At 48.7% G+C, this 18,018-nt stretch overlaps 1 protein-coding gene across 6 annotated transcripts in view; it reads left to right on the forward strand.

Moving 5' to 3' along the window:
* Window positions 1–18,018, forward strand: part of IL16 (interleukin 16) — a 114,706-nt gene that overhangs the window by 67,419 nt on the left and 29,269 nt on the right. For 5 of the 6 annotated variants that reach the window (XM_074399937.1, XM_074399938.1, XM_074399939.1 and 2 more), the window contains 6 exons: window positions 2,023–2,131; window positions 5,806–5,948; window positions 9,809–9,919; window positions 12,767–12,881; window positions 14,893–14,966; window positions 16,279–16,495. In XM_074399937.1, the coding sequence (XP_074256038.1) occupies window positions 2,023–2,131; window positions 5,806–5,948; window positions 9,809–9,919; window positions 12,767–12,881; window positions 14,893–14,966; window positions 16,279–16,495 (769 nt within the window). Of the gene's footprint in view, window positions 1–2,022; window positions 2,132–5,805; window positions 5,949–5,976; window positions 6,859–9,808; window positions 9,920–12,766; window positions 12,882–14,892; window positions 14,967–16,278; window positions 16,496–18,018 lie in introns of those variants that run through there. The other variant, XM_074399943.1, reaches the window with a different exon arrangement.

An 18,018-nucleotide genomic window follows, 5' to 3' on the forward strand; every position in this document is an offset into this window, starting at 1 on the left:
GGCACATGAAATTAACCGGGCATTGCTAAGCCTGGCTTCTAAGAAAGGCAGTCAAGTCAGTTAGGATAGAGTTATAATAGAGTGTCGGTGTCTCTAAAAAACTCTACCCTGTAACACTAAGTCCCAGAAAGCAATTAAACCATCTAGTTTCCAGGTTGGGTAACCAATATCCAAAGATTCTATGCTCAGCCAATCAGTCACATGTGACAACCACAGAAAGGCATTCCTAGACATGCAAACATTCAGAGAACTTTCCTGAAAGAAGACACACATGTGCGCAGATGCACACACACAAAAGAATTACGGTAGAGTAGTAAAACCAGTATAACTCAAGAATGAAGTCAAGATCATTGTGGCTAACAAGTTATAAAATAGAATAACAACCAATCAGAAAACAGCTTCAGAAGAGAAATAAAGTAATTAATACCATCATCCTCATTATCAGTCTCTATCCTTATATCCATCCCTAAAATCCCAGGAGACAGAAGAGAGTAAAAGTTGTCTCAAAAATCTCATCTTAGATGAGAAAAAGTCATGTTTTCGTTTCATTGCTGACCCTGGTATAGAAATGAGTCTAAGCATGTTATTTAATATACTGCTCACATGCTCCATACTCTAAAATATTTTTTCTAAATTATTAGCATAAAAGAAGAGCAAAGAAAATCTGATTGGCTGGGCATGGTGGCTCACGCCTAGAATCCTTACACTTTGGGAGGTTAGGGTAGGAGGATCACTTGAGCCCAGGAGATCAAGACCAGCCTGGGTAACATGATGTGAAACGCCATCTCTAAAAATATATATATAAATTAGCCAGGCATGCTGGCACGCATCTGTAGTCTCAGCTAGTCAGGAGGCTGAGGTGGGAGGATCTCTGGAGCCCAGGAGGTCGAGGCTAAAGTGAGCCAAGATCACATCACTGCATTCCAGAGCAACAGAGCAGGACTCTGTTCCATCCCCCACCCCACCCCCACCTCTCTCTCTCTCTCTCTCTCTCTCTGTATATACAGACACAAATGTGTCTGTATATTTATGGTATAAATATATACCATAAAAATATATACCGTAAATATATACAGAATGTGCAAACACACACAAAGATTATGGTAGTGAGTAACAAAACCAGTGTAACTCCAGAATTAAGTCAAGATCATTGTGGTGAACAAAGTTATACAATAGAATAACAATCAGAAAACAGTTTCAGAAAGATAAAGTAATTAATACTATTGTCCTCATTATCAGGCTCTATCCCTCCACCCATCCCTAAAAATCCAGGATGAGGAGAGATACGTAATAAATTAATACATACATTTGATTGATATAGCAAGATAGAAAAAGGATAAGAGAACCATAAGCACATCTAACAATATTGATTTTTAAAAGCCCTAAGTTAAATATTTGCATATAGTAATCAGCAATGTTGTAAAATTATAATACCATTAATAATGCATGGACAGTTCAATATTAAGAAATCCATTTATATAACATTCATTCAACAAATATTTGTGTTTGTTATGTGCCAGATATGTCAGAACAATGTAACTGGCTCAATCCTTCTCTCGAAAACATACCTGCCAGGCTCCCTATCCACATCACTCTCTAGTTCTTTTCTTCATAGCATTTATTATTGTCTGTAATTATCTTTCACCTTTATTTTGCTTGTTTATTGTCAGTCATCTTTCGCTAAGATGCATTTTCTCCAAGATCAACACCCAGTGTGTCTTGGTCACAGCTGCATGTACAATGCCTAACAAAGAACCTGACATGTCATAGCTGATGATTCATTCAGTTTGTGTGGCATTAGTTTCATATGAATGCAATTTATTCGGTATTTGCAATGAAACAAATGAATGTATGTCTACGAGTAAATGGAGGATGGTGATTCTAAGTCCGTGCTCTTACAGTGCATATCATTTGGTAGGAGAGACAGACCATCTGAGCACTCCCGTGGTCAGTGTCAAAACCCAATCTGGCTAAGCAAATTTTTATTATCGCTGAATAAAAAGACGGCAATTGTTTTTGCAGGAATCTTCCACAGCATCCTCTCGAGAAAAGCCTGGAAAAGTAGAAGCACAAAGTAGTAACTTCCTGTTTCCTAAAGCCTGCCACCAAAGGGCACGAAGCAACTCAACCAGTAAGTGTCTCCCCAGCACGTCTTCAGGAACAGGGCTTAGCTGCTCCTGGGTAGCAGGAATATCGGGAGGAGGGTTGATCTCTTCTGGTTCAGTTGTTCTAAACTAACTTTGGAGCGTGCTCACCTTCACGGTGTGTGCATGCTCTGGCTAGCCAGGGTCCTCTGCATTGGCTGTTAGAGCTCTGTGCGGTCTAGCCAGCTCCCTTCATGGCTCCAGGTCCCAGGCTGGAAAGACCTGGCTGTTGGGAAGAAGGGGCGGGGCTTTACTCCTGTCGTCCTGCTCTGTCTCCTCACATGCTCCTTGGTCTTGGGAAGGCTTCTCTCTCCCAGCTGCAACTAGATGGAGGTTGAGGTTGAAAGATCTCATGATTTTTATTTGCTGAAAGTAGAAGAATGCTAATACAAAGTCGAGAAAATGTGAAACAGGCAAGGATGCAGAAAAACCCGAAAAAATTAAAATCACACCAAATCATATTAGAGATCATCGATGTTAACATATTCAGTTATTTCCCTTCTATGTCCATATATACCATAAAAACCTTTACACACACACACATTTATTCATATGTAATTACTTCACGTCACCAGAAACTCTTTGGTAAACACCAGTTTTTAGGGGATCCATCGTATTTCATGGCATGAATTTATGAAATCTAGTTGACCAACTCCCTATTGTTAGATATTTATAAAGTCCACTTAACCAAATCCCTGTAATTGGGTATTTCAGTCATTTTTAGACATTCAGTCATGTCTCATCGCGAACTCAGACAAAATCATGAGATCTTTCAAAGAAAATGCGGAAGGCAGTGGCTGGTTAAGAGCTCACGTTTGGGAGCTAAGGCACTTGAATTTGGGTCCTGCTTCCAGAACTAGTGACCTACGTGACCTTGGGAGAGTCCCTTAAAATCTCTAAGTCTCATATTTTTCTGCTGTAGTGACTTCCTATTATTGGAAATAAAAATATTTTTTAAAAGCTACTTGCTTTTTTTTAATCATACATTTTTACTTATTTTCTTCTAGTAAGATTTTCTAAAAATGGAATTTGGGGTCAAAAGATAGACGTCATTTAAGGCTTTTTATCTATATTGCCAAATGTCAGCAGCTAATATTCTTTCAATAATGTATATGAATACCTGCTTCTTTAATCATAGCCCACACTGGATTGTGATTTTTAATAAATATTTGCTTTACCGCAATTTATAGCTTTACAGGTTTTTCTTCTCTCCCTTCCTCATTCACCCATTCTGTTTTTTTTACTGTTTTGTTTTGCACCCAAGACCAGCTGTACAGTTCCTAGGGTTCAGTGTAAAATGAAAATGCAGGATTGCTATTCAAAAAATATTAATAATTTCAAAAAGGTGGAAGGACATCTTTGAACCAAGTTGGGATTCTTCAATCCCAGGGCCCCAGGTGACTGTACAGTCCACGTGCCCCTGAAGCCAGGCCTGCTCTGCCCCGGGAAGCTGACCCGCTCGGAGCTCCCTGGCTCTCTGGCTTCTGGTTGAGTTCAGGCAATGAGAGGCATCAATGGAAGAGGGTCGCGGCGCTTTTCCTCCCTGCTCCCCCCACCGTGGCGCTGGAGTGCTGGCAGTGGCTGTGCTCGTCAGTGACAATAAATCGTGTCAGGGCAGCCTGTCGCTTCCGGTGCCCACTGGGCTCTGGGGACGCTGTTTTCCCACCTCACCCCTTAAAGCCTGCGTGATAACAGCTTCTGGTGCCTAAACAGGCCTTGTCATTTTTCTAACTCTGCCCGCTCTTCTGTGAATGGCCCCTTTACTCCGTCCTCAGAATCCCAACTGAATGTGCCTTTTGTTTCTTGCCCAAACCCTGACTGATACACCAATAAAAATAGATGAAAAAAAGTACCTCGGCTGGGTGCCACAGCTTATGCCTGTAATCCTAGCCCTTTGGGAGGCCGAGATGGGAGGATCACTTGCACCCAGGAGTTTGAGGCCAGCCTGGACAATATAGTGAGACCTTGTCTCTACAAAAAAAAATTTTAAAAACAAACAAACTCACCAGGCCTGATGGCTCATACCTGAGGTTCCAGCTACTCGGGAGGCTGAGGTAAGAGGATCGCTTGAGCCCAGGAGGTTGAGGCTGCAATGAGCCATGATTGTGCCACTGCATTCTGGTCTGAGCAACAGAGTGAGAGCCTGTCCCTGCCCCCCACCCCACCGCTGGCTGCCCCAGCTAAAAGAGCACCTCTTCATACAGGTGAAATTAAACGATGAGGAAGTTAGCAGAGTGTTATTCATCCCTTTTCTATGGATTTTTCCATTTTTCAATTCAACATAACTTTAAATTATAAACTCATTATTACATAATCTTGACAACATATAGCTCCCCTTTCAAAAACTATTTTTTTGTTTTTTTGCATTGGGTTGTAATAACCAGATTTTTTTTTTTTTTTTTGAGACAGAGGTGTGCAGAAAGCATCAAAGACACTGGATTCCAAGACTAAGTACAAGAAGAAAAGGAAGTAAAATATCTCACTAATAATTTTACATATTATTTATATGTTGAAAGAACAATCGTTTAGATATAACAGACCGAATAAAATATATTATTAAAATTAATCCCTCCTGTTTCTTTTCACTTTTTCTTTTTCTTTCTTTCTTTTTTTTTTTTTTTTTGAGATGGAGTCTTGCTTTGTAGCCCAGGCTGGAGTGCAATGGCGCAATCTCAGCTCACTGCAACCTCCGCCTCCCGGGTCCGGTTCAAGCAATTCTTCTGCCTCAGCCTCCTGAATAGCTGGGATTACAGGCAGGCACCACCATGCCCAGCGAAGTTTTGTATTTTTAATAGAGACAGAGTTTCACCATGTTGGCCAGGATGGTCTTGAACTACTCTTGTGATCCACCCGCCTCAACCTCTCAGGGTGCTGGGATTACAGGCGTGAACCCAGCCTCTTTTCACTTTTTAAAAATGACTGCTAGAAAGTTTTAAATGGCATCGGTGGCTGGCATTATATTCCAATTGGGAAGCACTGTTGTAGACAATGATGACTTCAATCAGGTCGTCTGTGAAGGTTTTCCCAGCTGGAGGTGGTAGGGTAGCTAGGTAGGGTAGAGTTCCTGGTTTGGATGAAAGGAAGTCTGAGGTTTCCACAAAGTAGAGGAAGCCTGCCGCTTTGCATTTTTGTAGATAACCCAAAGAATCAAGAGTTGTCTCCATGTGTGCATATGCCTGTGTGAGCGGCGGCCAGAAGGCGCTCTGCCACCCCTGTTCCTGCGGGGTCTCCCCTGTCGGTGCCTGTCCTTGGAAACGTTTGTGTTTTCCTCCTTCCTATCCTTGGTTGGGATTGAAAACACAGGGACTGGATCTGATGCAGCCTTCGGTGTCTGAGAGCTCAGCACACTCACTGACTTGCACGAGCTCCTGTCAATTCTCGCTGAATTGAATGGAAATTGAATGGAAGTAAAATGGACGTGAGAGGCCCGCGTGCACCCTGCGGTATAGATAGCATGTGTGGAGGTCATGAAAATGCTGCGCATGCCTTCCACGGCCACCTCTCCCCACCACCACGTGGCACAGGGGCTGAGTGGTCTACAGTCACCCAGACCCTGGCCAATGAAGGGCTAGCAGGCGGTGGGAGCTAGTGTAGTTCTCAGTTGAAGTTTGCATTTTGAGAGCACAAATGATATCTTGCCGTTTTACCTCTTCCGGTTTAGGTGTTAATCCCTATTGCACGGGAGACATTGATTTTCCAATGACCAGGAAATCTGCAGCGTCCACAGACAGGCAGCCTTATTCCCTCTGCAGTAACAGGAAGTCTCTCTCTCAACAGCTGGCCTGTTCAGCAGGAAAGGCGGCGGTAAGGATGAAGGGAGGAAAACTCGGGGAAGGGGGGAGAAGGGAGGGACCCTAACACTAGCAGTGGCTGGAGACCTTCCCAGTTTTTTGTCCACAGAACCACACTGGAAAGGGTCTCACTCAGTAGGTACCAGCAGGTAGAGCCACCCCTGGGCGGAGAACCGCGTTAGAAATGGTCATCCATTGAGAGCCCCCTTGTGCCAGGCACTTGTGACTGTTGCCACGTCTATGCTGCCAGGAGCTAACATGTACAGAACACGGCCACGTGGGGACACCCTCAACTGTGGCTTGGCGTGGATTGCTGTATTTCATCCACACGTACTCCTAAAAGGTAGAAGAGGGAGCTACAGTTGGACAAGTTAAAGGATTTATGGACGTTCACATTGGTAAGGAGAAACAGGGCTGGGACTTCAAGTCTGATCTTGACGACTCTGAACCCTGTGCAAAAAGGCTTTTCACTCCTGTAATACAGTGATTTGCTTTCCAAATATTGCCTCTGATTTTTAAAACAAGCTTAGAAAGGAATGTATTTATACATCTTAAAACCTATAGGGCCAGAATGTAAACTGCCCTGGGTGCTCCTCAGTCCATGACCTTCCCACTTCACGTGTCAGCTTGCAGGCAGAGAGCTAAGCAGACAGAAAGTACAATGTACCCTGCACATGTCCCCACCCGCAAAGCACGCGGGGCTGCACGCTGCCACTTTTGGTCCCACAGCGCCCTCTGTCTGTAGCATCTCACCCCTCCCTGTCTCATCTCTCTCAGCCTTCCCCAGCCTTCAAACACCTTCCTAAGGTTCCCTTTCACCTGGGAACGCTCCTGATCCCTCCAAAGGCGTGGACCTCACATTTTTCCAAATGCCCATCAGGAGGCAACTGTGTTTCTCTCTCTGGGCTCACGTAGCCTGTCTTGTGAGTGTCATTTATGTTAGCATTTCATCTCACCGGCTGACTCTCCCAAGGGAGGCTCCATGGTCAAGCAGTGTTTCCCTGCATGGTACATAGTAGATGCTCAGTGAATTTCATTTCTCTCTTCCCTTCCTTTCCTTGCGTCAACGTGATTTTTGTTCCCAAACTGGGAGGGTGGTGTCCCAGTGTTAGAAGAAGATGCCTTCCCTGGTGCCTCCCTGAGCTAAAAACTTGCCTGGTTCCTGGTTTCCTGCACATCTGGGGTCATCTGCAGCCAGCACTGGGTCCCTGAGGATTGGGCCAGTGGGTACTTCCTGGGGGAAGCTGCCTCCTGTCTTTGCTGCCTCCAGGTCCTTGGGAACAGGAGGCCTACCTGGCTGGCCAGGATGGGCTGAAGATCAGTCAGTAGTAGCTGCGTGGGAGGCTATGTTGAAAAGAATGGAGGGGCTATGTTCCACCAGGAAGGAGTGCTTCGGGAGATTAGCAGTGTTAGGGGACCGGAGTGGGAGACAGTTATTGCCTGTACTCACTTAACTCCTCAAAGTTTAGGAGGCAATTAGACGCACGATTAGTCAGAGACAGAACCGATGAGAGGTGTATAGATAGACAGACAGACGCATACATACAGAGAGAGACAGGGACAGAGAGAGAGAGATTGATTATAATGAATTGGTTGGTTCATGGGATTATGAAGGTGGCAGGTTCCAAGATCTGAACGGTGAATTGGCAAGCTGGAGACCCCGGGCAGCCTGTGGCTCAGACGTAATCCGAGTCTGAAGGCCTGAGAACCAGGAAAGCCTCCCAGAGGCCGGCAGGCTCAAGCCCAGGAAGAGCTGATTTTTCAGTTGGAGTATGAAAACGGGAAAAAAGACCGATGTCCTAGTTCAAAGGCAGTCAGGCAGGAAGGATGCTTTCTTACTCAGGGGAGGCCAGTCTTCTTTCTATTCCCGACTTCAGCAGATTGGATGAGGCTCACCTGCCTCGGGAGGGGGGGTGATCTGCTTTGGCTACAGATTTAAATACTCATCTCATTCAGAAGCATAGACACACACAGAATAATGGCTGACTAAATATATGGGCAGCCCAGTCAGGTAGACACAGAAAATGAACCAGCATGGATGTCCGTGCGTGACATTGTGTTGACTTCATAGCAGCCCTCCAGAGGAGGAGAGGGAGTTATCACAGAAAGGCTGTTTCTGGAAGAGGAGGGAGGGTGGGATCCACAGTGGATGGAAAGGCCAGAGCGTGGCTTAGAGCTACAGGACCTGGGTATTTCCCGGGTGACTTTGGGAACAGCAGCCCATCAGGTGTGGGCAGTTGCAAGCCAACAAGAGAGAAGGCAATCCAGAGAAGAGGAGTTCGCATCCAGGGAATGCTAGTAATAAAGAAGACATGCGTTCCACGTTCGCTGCCTGCCAGACATGAGGCTGTGTGTTCTACATAGCTTCACGTATTTGTTACCTAAACAGCTATACAGCCAAGGGATACAGCATACAGAGAGCTAAGTACTGTTAATATCCACCTTTGACAGGTGCAGAGGCCAAGGCTGAGATGTTAAGTGGCCCTCCCAAGGTTATCTAATTAGAAGCAGCAGGATGGATACGCATGCGGGCAGCTCAGAGCCCAGGCCTTGCTGCTTCCTCTGCTCAGGTGTCATGGGGCCAGCATCGGCCTGGGAGTGAGCAGCCCGGGCTCCTGGTTCTGCCTTGCAGCGTCTCCGATAGCAGAGAGCAGGGAGCGAGCGGCCGCCTCGGCATTCACAGCCCATGCGTCCGCTTTGGTGGGCAATCAGCAAGCACAGCCTTCAGCCCCCGACAGACTCTTTCCAAATTGTAAAATGCCGAAAGCAGCAAACAGTCTTGGAGTTTATAGTAACGACAAGAAACATGTCTAAGGTACTTCCTATGTGTCGGGCAACACATAGATTTATTCTTCAAAACAGCACTATGAGATAGGCCCATTAGGACCATGCTTTTACAGCTGAGGAAACTGAGGCAGAGAGGGCTAAGCCATTAAGCGAAGGTCACCCACCAGCTGATAATGGGCAGTGGGGTTCCTGAGTCTACGCTCTCACCGCCAAGCTGTATTTTCCCTCTGCAGGGCGCTGCCTGTGGCTTCACTATTTCCAAATGAACTCTGCTTCTCATTTACAAATAGATGATTGCCTGTCTGCGCACCCCGAAGTTACATTCTGAGTTTTTTGTGTTTTGAGACAGAGTTTTGCTCTTTCACTCAGGCTGGAGCGCAGTGGTGCAATCTCGGCTCACCACAACCTCCGCTTCCCAGGTTTAAGTGATTCTCCTGCCTCAGCCTCCCGGGTAGCTGCGATTACATGCCTGCCACCACGCCCAGCTAGTTTTTGTATTTTTAGTAGAGATGGGGGTTTCACCATGTTGTCCAGGCTGGTCTTGAACTCCAGACCTCATGATCTGCCCACCTCAGCCTCCCAAAGTGCTGGGATTGCAGGCGTGAGCCACCACACCTGGCCACATTCTGAGTGTTTAAGTCTGAGCTCCTGCCCCCTTGCCCACCACCTCCTGCCTGGCACAAGGGGAGTTCTCAGTAAATGTGTCTTGGATGGACATAGTCTCAAGGGATACTTGGTAGCAGGCTCTCCGATTTCTACCTGAGATCTCAGTTATGGGCCCTGTCCCAGAGGCAGTGGGGTCTGTGATGTTAACCTGGACCTACTTCCTTGACAAACCTCAGTGAGCCTTTTAGCTGCTCATGTGCGGGGAGACTGGGTTCAGCAAAGCGGGTTCCTAGAACCAGGGAAGTCCCTCCCCACCAGAATCCAACCCACACCCCACTACCCACATTCTGGTCGTTATGTTGCGAGCAGTTAGGAAAGAGGAATTGGTTCCTGTCCGTGGCTGGGCTTTTCCCCTTCCCGGTGAGGCGTGTGCTGCTCCGGTGTGGCTGATCTTCTGTCCACTCGGGTTCCTTGTTGCAGGGCACTTCAAGGCCGACACGGTCCCTGAGCACAGCTCAGCTCGTGCAGCCGTCCGGGGGCCTCCAGGCTTCTGTCATCTCCAACATCGTGCTGATGAAAGGCCAGGCTAAGGTAAGGAGGGATGGTGGCCAACGGAGTCCCGGGTGGCACCGGTCCCCAAGGAGCTGCTGTGCCCAGGGAAGGACGGGAATAGGACCGCCGGGGCGTCCTGGCACATCAGAAGAGACAAACACAAAAGCAGCTAGTCTTTTAAAAATCACAGCTGCCTGAGTTCAAGCAGCGTACGTTCTTTTAGTCAGACAGAGTGATGGTGTTCCTGTAAAGGACGCCATTCCCCGCCAGCTGCCTTCGCCCCGTCAAAGCTTGTTCTTGAATTAACATTCCTGGCAGAATAGCTCCCAGGACTTAATTTTACTTGATACAGAAATCCAAATTGTTTACAGAGATTTCTGGATCCTGAGTTTACCTCCGCCATTCAGATGTTGGCATGATAAAGTAGGGACCCACATATTAATTTATAAAAGCATGTTACCTACCACATGTGGATCATTCAGTGGTTGAGAGCGCTTTTTGCCGTTTGTTGGAGCCTCTGGAAGAGTCAGAACAAACTCCACCTGTCTCAAGATGACGAAGCATCACGCTGATCTCTGCTTCACCACTGAGAGATCTCCAAAGGGGATACCAAAGTACTGGTAGTGGTAGTGAGCGAGGGGTGGACACGTTTGCACCGCTCCCCAAAACCTGCTCCTCGCCACCTGTGTGTGAGGCTGACTGCAAAGTTCTCGGACCAGCCCAAGCAACCCATTTGCTAAAACAATGAAAGGGTCATTTCTTTATGTAATATGATTTTGCCGTGTGGTGTGAGAGTCCCACCACACACCTCAAGTCCTCTCTCCCCCGCCACCCTCCTGTCCCTTCTGTCTCCTGGAAGCTTAGCAGGGAATAAAAGAGAAGTCAGACATGAGAGATACTGGATGAATGCTTCTCTGCTCACAAGGGAGTAACTACCCTTCTATGCTGATGCTCTCTGAAGAACCCCATTTTCTGAGTAGTAAATCACAATGCTTTTTCCCCTTGAATTTAGGTAGAAGTCACTTTTTAAAACTGACTTTTAAATGGTTTGCGGTGCTCAAAAGAAGGTGAAACGGTAAAGGTCACCAAAACTCATGCACAGATGACCAAAAATGGTTTCAGTTATCTTGACGCGAACAAAATGAACATTCAGATTACTCAGAGGAGTAATCTTTACAAGCCCGGGGGATGGAAGGCGATTAATCATTTTGATACAGAAATCCTCACGTACAGAGCAGGGATGATGAGTTCAGAAATAAAGCAGGATTCCCACTATCTGGCAATACAACCTACACCCCAAGATCTCGTCACTAGCAGGATGACAAGTAGCAGTGAAGCAGGGGGAGGAGTCGGAGCCGGAAGGGTCAGCAGATGCTGGAGGCAGAGTCAAAAGCAAATCACGCAATAAAACCAGCCACCAACACTGGGCCTTGTGCTCTGGGTAACTCTTTTAATCCCCCCAAACAACCCTCTTACTGTCTCCGTTTTATCGGTGTGGAGCCAGGCATACTGGCTCACGCCTGTAATCCCAGTACTTTGGGAAGCCTCCGTTTGAGTCCTGGAGTCAGAGACCAGTCTGGGCGACTTAGTAAGACCCTGCCTCTACCAAAAGAAAATAAAATAAAAATTAACCTGGTGTGGCGGCACATGCCTGTAGCCCCAGCTGCCCGGGAGGCTGAGGCGGGAGGTTTGCTTGAGCCCAGGAATTCGAGGCCACAGTGAACTGTGATGGAGCCACTGCACTCCAGCCTGGGCAGCAGAGAGAGATGCTATTTCTAATAAATATCTATGTGTGTACATAGATATGAAGACGGACGGGGGACCTGGGAGATCGCAGGACTTGTCCAAGCTCACTTGGTTAGTGAGCAGCTGAACTAAAGCAATGAGCCGAGGTGGCCTGACCCCGGCCTTGTTCTTAACCACGATGCCATCCTGCATCCCCAGGGTGGGTGAGACTTTGAGTCTAGGGCAGTTGTCTCAGCCAGGACGAGGCTAGCGGCCCATGGAGGAGCCCTGGAGGGCTTCCTGCCTCACCTTTTCTTAACCCTGTGCTACTCCCGGACACGATTTGTCCTGCCATCCTGGAACACACGCCACCTTCACCAGAGGCTTAGAACAGTTGCCCATCCCCCCGGCTCTCCCACTGGCTCCCCACAGCGCCAGGAAGACGCAGACAGCCTGCGGTCTCTGTGGCACCCAGCGATGCTGCCACCTGCCAGGCCGTTCCTCTAACTCACTCGCAGGTCTGCAGGGGGCGCTGTGCCCACCCTCCCTTCTTCGTGCCTAGACCTCACCCAGCCTTTCCCTGGACTTCCTGCCCGCCAGCTCTCAGCTGCCTCCTGGCTGCCCCCCAGCTGAGACTACCTGAGCTAATGAGCAGGTGGCTCTCCTCCCAGAGCTAATGAGCAGGTGGCTCTCCTCCCAGAGCCACCTGCACAATTCCGGGATATATTTATTGGCTCCCGGAAATCACCTGGGACGATGGCAGAGTAGGTGCAGGAGGGAGAGCACGTGACTGGAGGCGGGATTGTCCCTGAGAAGGAGTGGGGGGCCTTTGGTGGGAGAGGCGATACCACTGTAAAGCTGCTACTATTATTACTGCTGTTGAATTTTTATGATTGCTGCTAGCTATTTTATTTTCAAACACAACCCTGAGAGTTAGGTAATAACATCATTATTTTACAAGGAGGGAAACTGAGGCACAGAAGCAGAAAGTGATTGGCCCAGGATTGCCAACTAGAGAGACAGAGCTAGGGTGCTGGTCTCCAGCCTCCTGCAAAAGCTCCAGACACTACCCGGCCCAGGCTGGCGGGTCCTTGGAAGGCATCAGCCCAATGGGAAGCGTGGAATACTACTCCTCAATCAGACCTTCTCTTCTTTCCCCAGGGCCTGGGCTTCAGTATCGTCGGAGGAAAAGACAGCATTTACGGCCCCATTGGGATTTACGTCAAAACCATTTTTGCAGGGGGAGCCGCCGCCGCCGATGGAAGGCTACAGGAAGGTAGGCTTCCCGGCGCTTTTCAGACCGCGGTGGAGGAATCAGAAGCAGAATCCAGAATTGCCGGGGCGTAGAAGATGGTGGGAATGCAAAGTGTGTCTTGAGCCGTCAGGACTCGGCCAACATGGATTCTGGGGTCTGCAGGCAGGGAGGACTCAGCTCCCCAGAGTGGGGCTTCATGATGACTGGCACGATGGTCGTGCGTGTTTGCACATCCTGGCACCGTTACCTTTTAGCTGGTCCAAAGTAGCTGGGATCCATTAACACCTGCCTCCTTCCTTCTCCCTGAACTTCAATGCTTCCAACCCTTGTAACAGCTGAGTCTGATAAACATTCGTTTGCTAGGAGCCTACTGAATTCTAGGCCCTCAGAATGCAGAGAGAAACAGTCGGGCATCATAATTCCTGCTTTGAAGAGCTCATGGTCTGCCAGCCAGGGACCCTCTCTTCCACTCCACACCCGCCCTTATCCTGTCTCCCCACCCCACCCCCACTCTTTCATATCCTACAGGACAGACGGCTCAGCCATCCTGGGAGCGAGGGGCAGGGAGAACAGAGCTGCCTGTCTTCTTGTCCTGGAGAGTCAGGGTTCCCCCACCCCAACTTCACCCTAAAGTCATGCGTGGATTATTGGGTAACAGGTTTGGCCCAAAGAGATCGCCAGGTTTCAACTCAGGAGGCAAAGTTCAGGGGCTGGAAGTCACGGGACAGAGAGCAGCCACCGTGGGCCAAGGACTGGGTCACCCACCGGAGGTCCGAAGAGAAGTGACCTCGTAGCGTCCTCACTCTTCTCTGTCAGCTCGCTGTCTGTAGGCTGTGCTGGGGATCATCTAGCTGGCTTGGGGCAGGAGCGGCACACTAGAGTCTGTGGGCCAAGTCTGTTTTCAGTATCTCACGAACAAAGAAAGGTTTTTACACTTCTGGCTGGTTGGAAATTTAAAAGTGTCTTTGATTCTTTGATGACATGTGAAAACGAAATGAGATCCCAATTTTGGTGTCCATAAAAAAGCTTCCTTGGGACTTGGGCATGCTCATCCGGCACCGTGCAGAGTAGATGCAGTTCACAAAGACTCAACCCTTCACCAGCTGCGTCTTTACAGAAAAAGTTTACCAACTTCAGCATTATACAGAATTAAGCATGTGGATTTTAGGGTGTGGGCCGCGGCAAGCCTCCGAAGGTTTTTATCCTACGGGAGGGACCCGCTGCGACCAGGGCTTTTGGAAGCTTTGGAAATTAGAGTGAGGGATGAAGTGGGCTGGAGAGACCAGAAACAGAAAGGCCATTTAAGAGGCCATTGTGAGCCCCAGGCTCCAACTCCAGGGACTGCCCGGAGGCAGTAACCCTGGGAGGAGCGGGGAGCAGATGAGAGAAGTGACAGAGCCTGTGCAGAGATTTCCAAGGGTTGTGGGGGGTGGACCAGAGAGAACTGGAAGGTTTCCGGCCTTAGTAACCTAGTAGCCTTCCGTAGAGGAAGAGGCGCAGGAGGAGGGGGAAAAGGAAGGCAAACCAGGAGCAGAAGGGAGAGCGGTGTCCGCCGATGGCCACGAGGTGGCGCTGCCCCGGGGAGAATGACAAGTGGGCATCCGCCCAGGGAGGCAGAAGCAAAGGCAGACGTCTGGGGAGCTTGGGTATCAGGAAAACAGCTGAAATCACAGAGCAGATGAAAGAGACAGGAGGAGAGGAGAGGAGGGTGCCCAGACAGGGGCTGAGGGGCAGGGAGGCAGGAAGGAAAGAGGTGAAGCGAAGAGGTGGGCAAGGACCATATTCAGCCAGGGCTTGTGTGCCCGGCTGAGAACCCCGGGTTTCACCCTGGAAGAGAGGGGGTGCCAGAGAAGGCCCACGTTGCTGCCCTGCCTGCCTGGCAAGGGGAGAGCACCAAATGGGAAAATGTTCTTCCAGAGCTTCGCAAATCATACAAACAGCTGGGCAGGTAGGGAGACGAGAATGAAAGGTCATGATAATGCCCTTTGATTGGGCAACACTCTTCTTAGCTACACTTTCCCTCTCGCAACAGGTGATGAAATTCTGGAGCTCAATGGCGAGTCAATGGCTGGACTAACACACCAGGATGCTTTGCAGAAGTTCAAGGTGACCCTCCCTCCCTCCCTTCTCTCTCTCTCTCTCTCTCTCTCTCTCTCTCTCTCTCTCTCTGTCTTTCTTTTCTCTTTTTGAGACAGAGTCTCGCTCTGTCGCCAGGTTGGAGTGCAGTGGCACGATCTTGGTTCGCTGAAACCTCCAACTTCCCGATTCAAGATTTTCTCCTGTCTTAGTCTCCCGATAGCCGGAATTACAGGTGCCTGCCACCATGCCCAGCTAATTTTTATATTTTTAGTAGAGACAGGGTTTCACCACGTTGGCCAGGATGGTCTTGATCTCTTGACCTTGTGATCCGCCCACCTTGGCCTTCCAAAATGCTGGCATTACAGGCGTGAGCTACCACACCTGGCCCAAGGTGACTTTCTTATCAACACGTGACCAAACTCTGGGGCCTTCAGGCAAAGAAACCAAGCTCTCAGCATCTAAACCTACAAATTCAAACTGTGGGATCCTTCACGTGAGGCACCTCACTGATGCTGATCTTGGCACAGGGTTAAAAGAAAACCTGACTCAGAGAGTAATAGTGCCATCAGGATCCTTGTGGGGGATTTTAAAACTCTTTAAGATTTATAAAACTCTTTTAAAACACTCTATGTATTTATCCTGGTATATTTACAAATCTTTTTTAAGTTTTTAAGATAATTGCTAAAAGATATTTTTGAGTCTCCATCTAGTTAGTTCAGTTCACTATTTATCCATCCATCTAGTCATCTATTTATCTATCTCTATCCATCCATCTATTCATGCTTCCATCTATCTGTTCATCCATCTGACATATATAGATATATACAGTATTTACGTGTGTATTTATACAAATATAATTTGTAACACATGAGTATGTGCACACATTTATAGATCATACACACATGCACACACACACACACACACACACACACACAGAGAGCTGTGTTTCCTTAAACAGTATTTCTTTTTCTTTTTTTTTTTTTTTTTTTTTTTTGAGACAGAGTTTCACTCTTGTTACCCAGGCTGGAGTGCAATGGCACAATCTCGGCTCAACGCAACCTCCGCCTCCTGGGTTCAGGCAATTCTCCTGCCTCAGCCTCCTGAGTAGCTGGGATTACAGGCATGCCCAGCTCATTTTTTGTATTTTTAGTAGAGACGGGGTTTCACCATGTTGACCAGGGTGGTCTCGATCTCTTGACCTCGTGATCCACCCGCCTCGGCCTCCCAAAGTGCTGGGATTACAGGCTTGAGCCACTGCGCCTGGCCTTCCTTAAACAATATTTCCTCATCTCACCCTGGATTGCTTCTGGATGTTTTAGCCCTCTCTCTTTCCTTTCAGCAAGCCAAAAAGGGGCTCCTCACCCTCACCGTGAGAACCCGCCTGATGGCGCCCCCTTCCCCGTGCAGCCACCTGTCCCCGCCGCTGTGCCGCTCCCTGAGCTCCAGCACTTGCATCACCAAGGACAGCAGCTCCTTCGCCTTGGAAAGCCCCTCGGCCCCCGTCAGCACCGCCAAGCCCAATTACAGAATCATGGTGGAGGTTTCTCTGCAGAAAGGTAAGAGCCTCGCCTGGGTCTCCAGCACTGGCTGAGCCGCCCGGGCTTCCCTCACTTGGCATCAGTCCGGGGGCAGGCAGGATGTTGTCTTTTAGCAGATTCTATGGCTATTGCTCGGAGCCAGGTCTAGTCTTCTGTTTATAGACACTGAAGACGTACCATTCAAACTTAGTCAGTGTGTTCTGGGTCAGTGCTTAAAGCAAAACAAAGCAAACAAAAAAATCACACACAAAATCACACACAGAAACACTCAGAGAGAAAGATGAGCAATGGGCCAGGAGTGGTAACTCTGCAGCAATATGCTAAGACGCCCTGGGCAGGCTGCATCCCCTTCCCTGGGCTTCTGTTTCCCTACCTGTGGCAGAGGATTCAGGTCCTCTCCACCTCTGACACTCAGGGACAGTCAGCCATTCCCTTTGCCACCCCAGGTGGGCTGCTAACTCCAGAGGGGTCGGAGCCCTCTCTGCCTGAATGCAAGAGCTGAGACCTTTGGATAAGGAGGAGGCAGCGGGGTACAGAGCTGGGCTCCAGCACAGGGGCCAGCATGTATTCTAGGGGCAGAAGGAAGGCTGGCATGGCTGGAGCTAGGTGGGCAGAGTAAGAGCTGGCATCAAAGCACTTGGCAGAGGCAGAGAGATGCTGTGGGGCTTTGCAGCTTGATTCTCTTCTAACTGCAGTAGGAAATCCTTTAAAGATTGCTAAGCAGGGGAGTGAGACATCCACTTACGCTTCAAAAAATGTCTCCTAGGGTTCTCCATGGAGAATGGCCATAGTGTGGGGCTTGAAACCACCTGCAGCCATTTGGGTCTGAGGTTGGGAGAAGCGGTTTTGGAGAGAGGCGGGTGGGCTTGAGGTCTGGTGTCGAAGTGGAAGGAAAGCCTACATAGTGAATTCCTTGCATACAGCTTTGTCTGACGCATGTCTCGGTGCTCCTGCTGGACCAGAAGCTCCCTGAGGCTTCAGATGCCTCTGTGTGCCCACAAGCCTGGCACAATGCTTGGCATAAGGATGAGGGGCAGATGAATGTGTGCTGGCATGGTGCCCACAGCTCTCTCAGGGCTCCTGCAGTCCGTTGACTGAGCAGGCACGGCGTGGGAAAGGCGTGGCCTCAGAATGGTGTTTCCTGTGACCACTGGCATCAGAAATGCCTTAGGGAGGATTTTTGTCTGCTCATTTTATCTGATGCAGCTTTTTAAACTCTAGCCCCAGAGATTTTGCTTCAACAGGGTGAGGTGAGGCTGAGGGGGTTCACATTCTAAATGAGTATCTTATGCAATTTCTGGCTCCCGTTGGACTGGAAAGCTCTTGCTCTAGTCAGGAAACCTGGGTGTGGGAAGGGCTCTGACTTTTACCAAATTCTTCATCCATAAAATGGGATTGCCAAAAATTGCCACGGCCTTCTTCATGGGACTGCTGGGAAGACCAGCATGAGAAGGTGAAAACGTTCGCCAAAGTGCTCTGTAAATGATATGTGTCAGAAGAAAACCGTAAAGGGCTTTCCCCTACTCTGTGGTCGCTCCATC

The sequence above is a fragment of the Saimiri boliviensis genome, chromosome 5 (genome assembly GCF_048565385.1).
Source record: "Saimiri boliviensis isolate mSaiBol1 chromosome 5, mSaiBol1.pri, whole genome shotgun sequence".
In the NCBI taxonomy this organism is placed as follows: Eukaryota; Metazoa; Chordata; class Mammalia; order Primates; family Cebidae; genus Saimiri; species Saimiri boliviensis.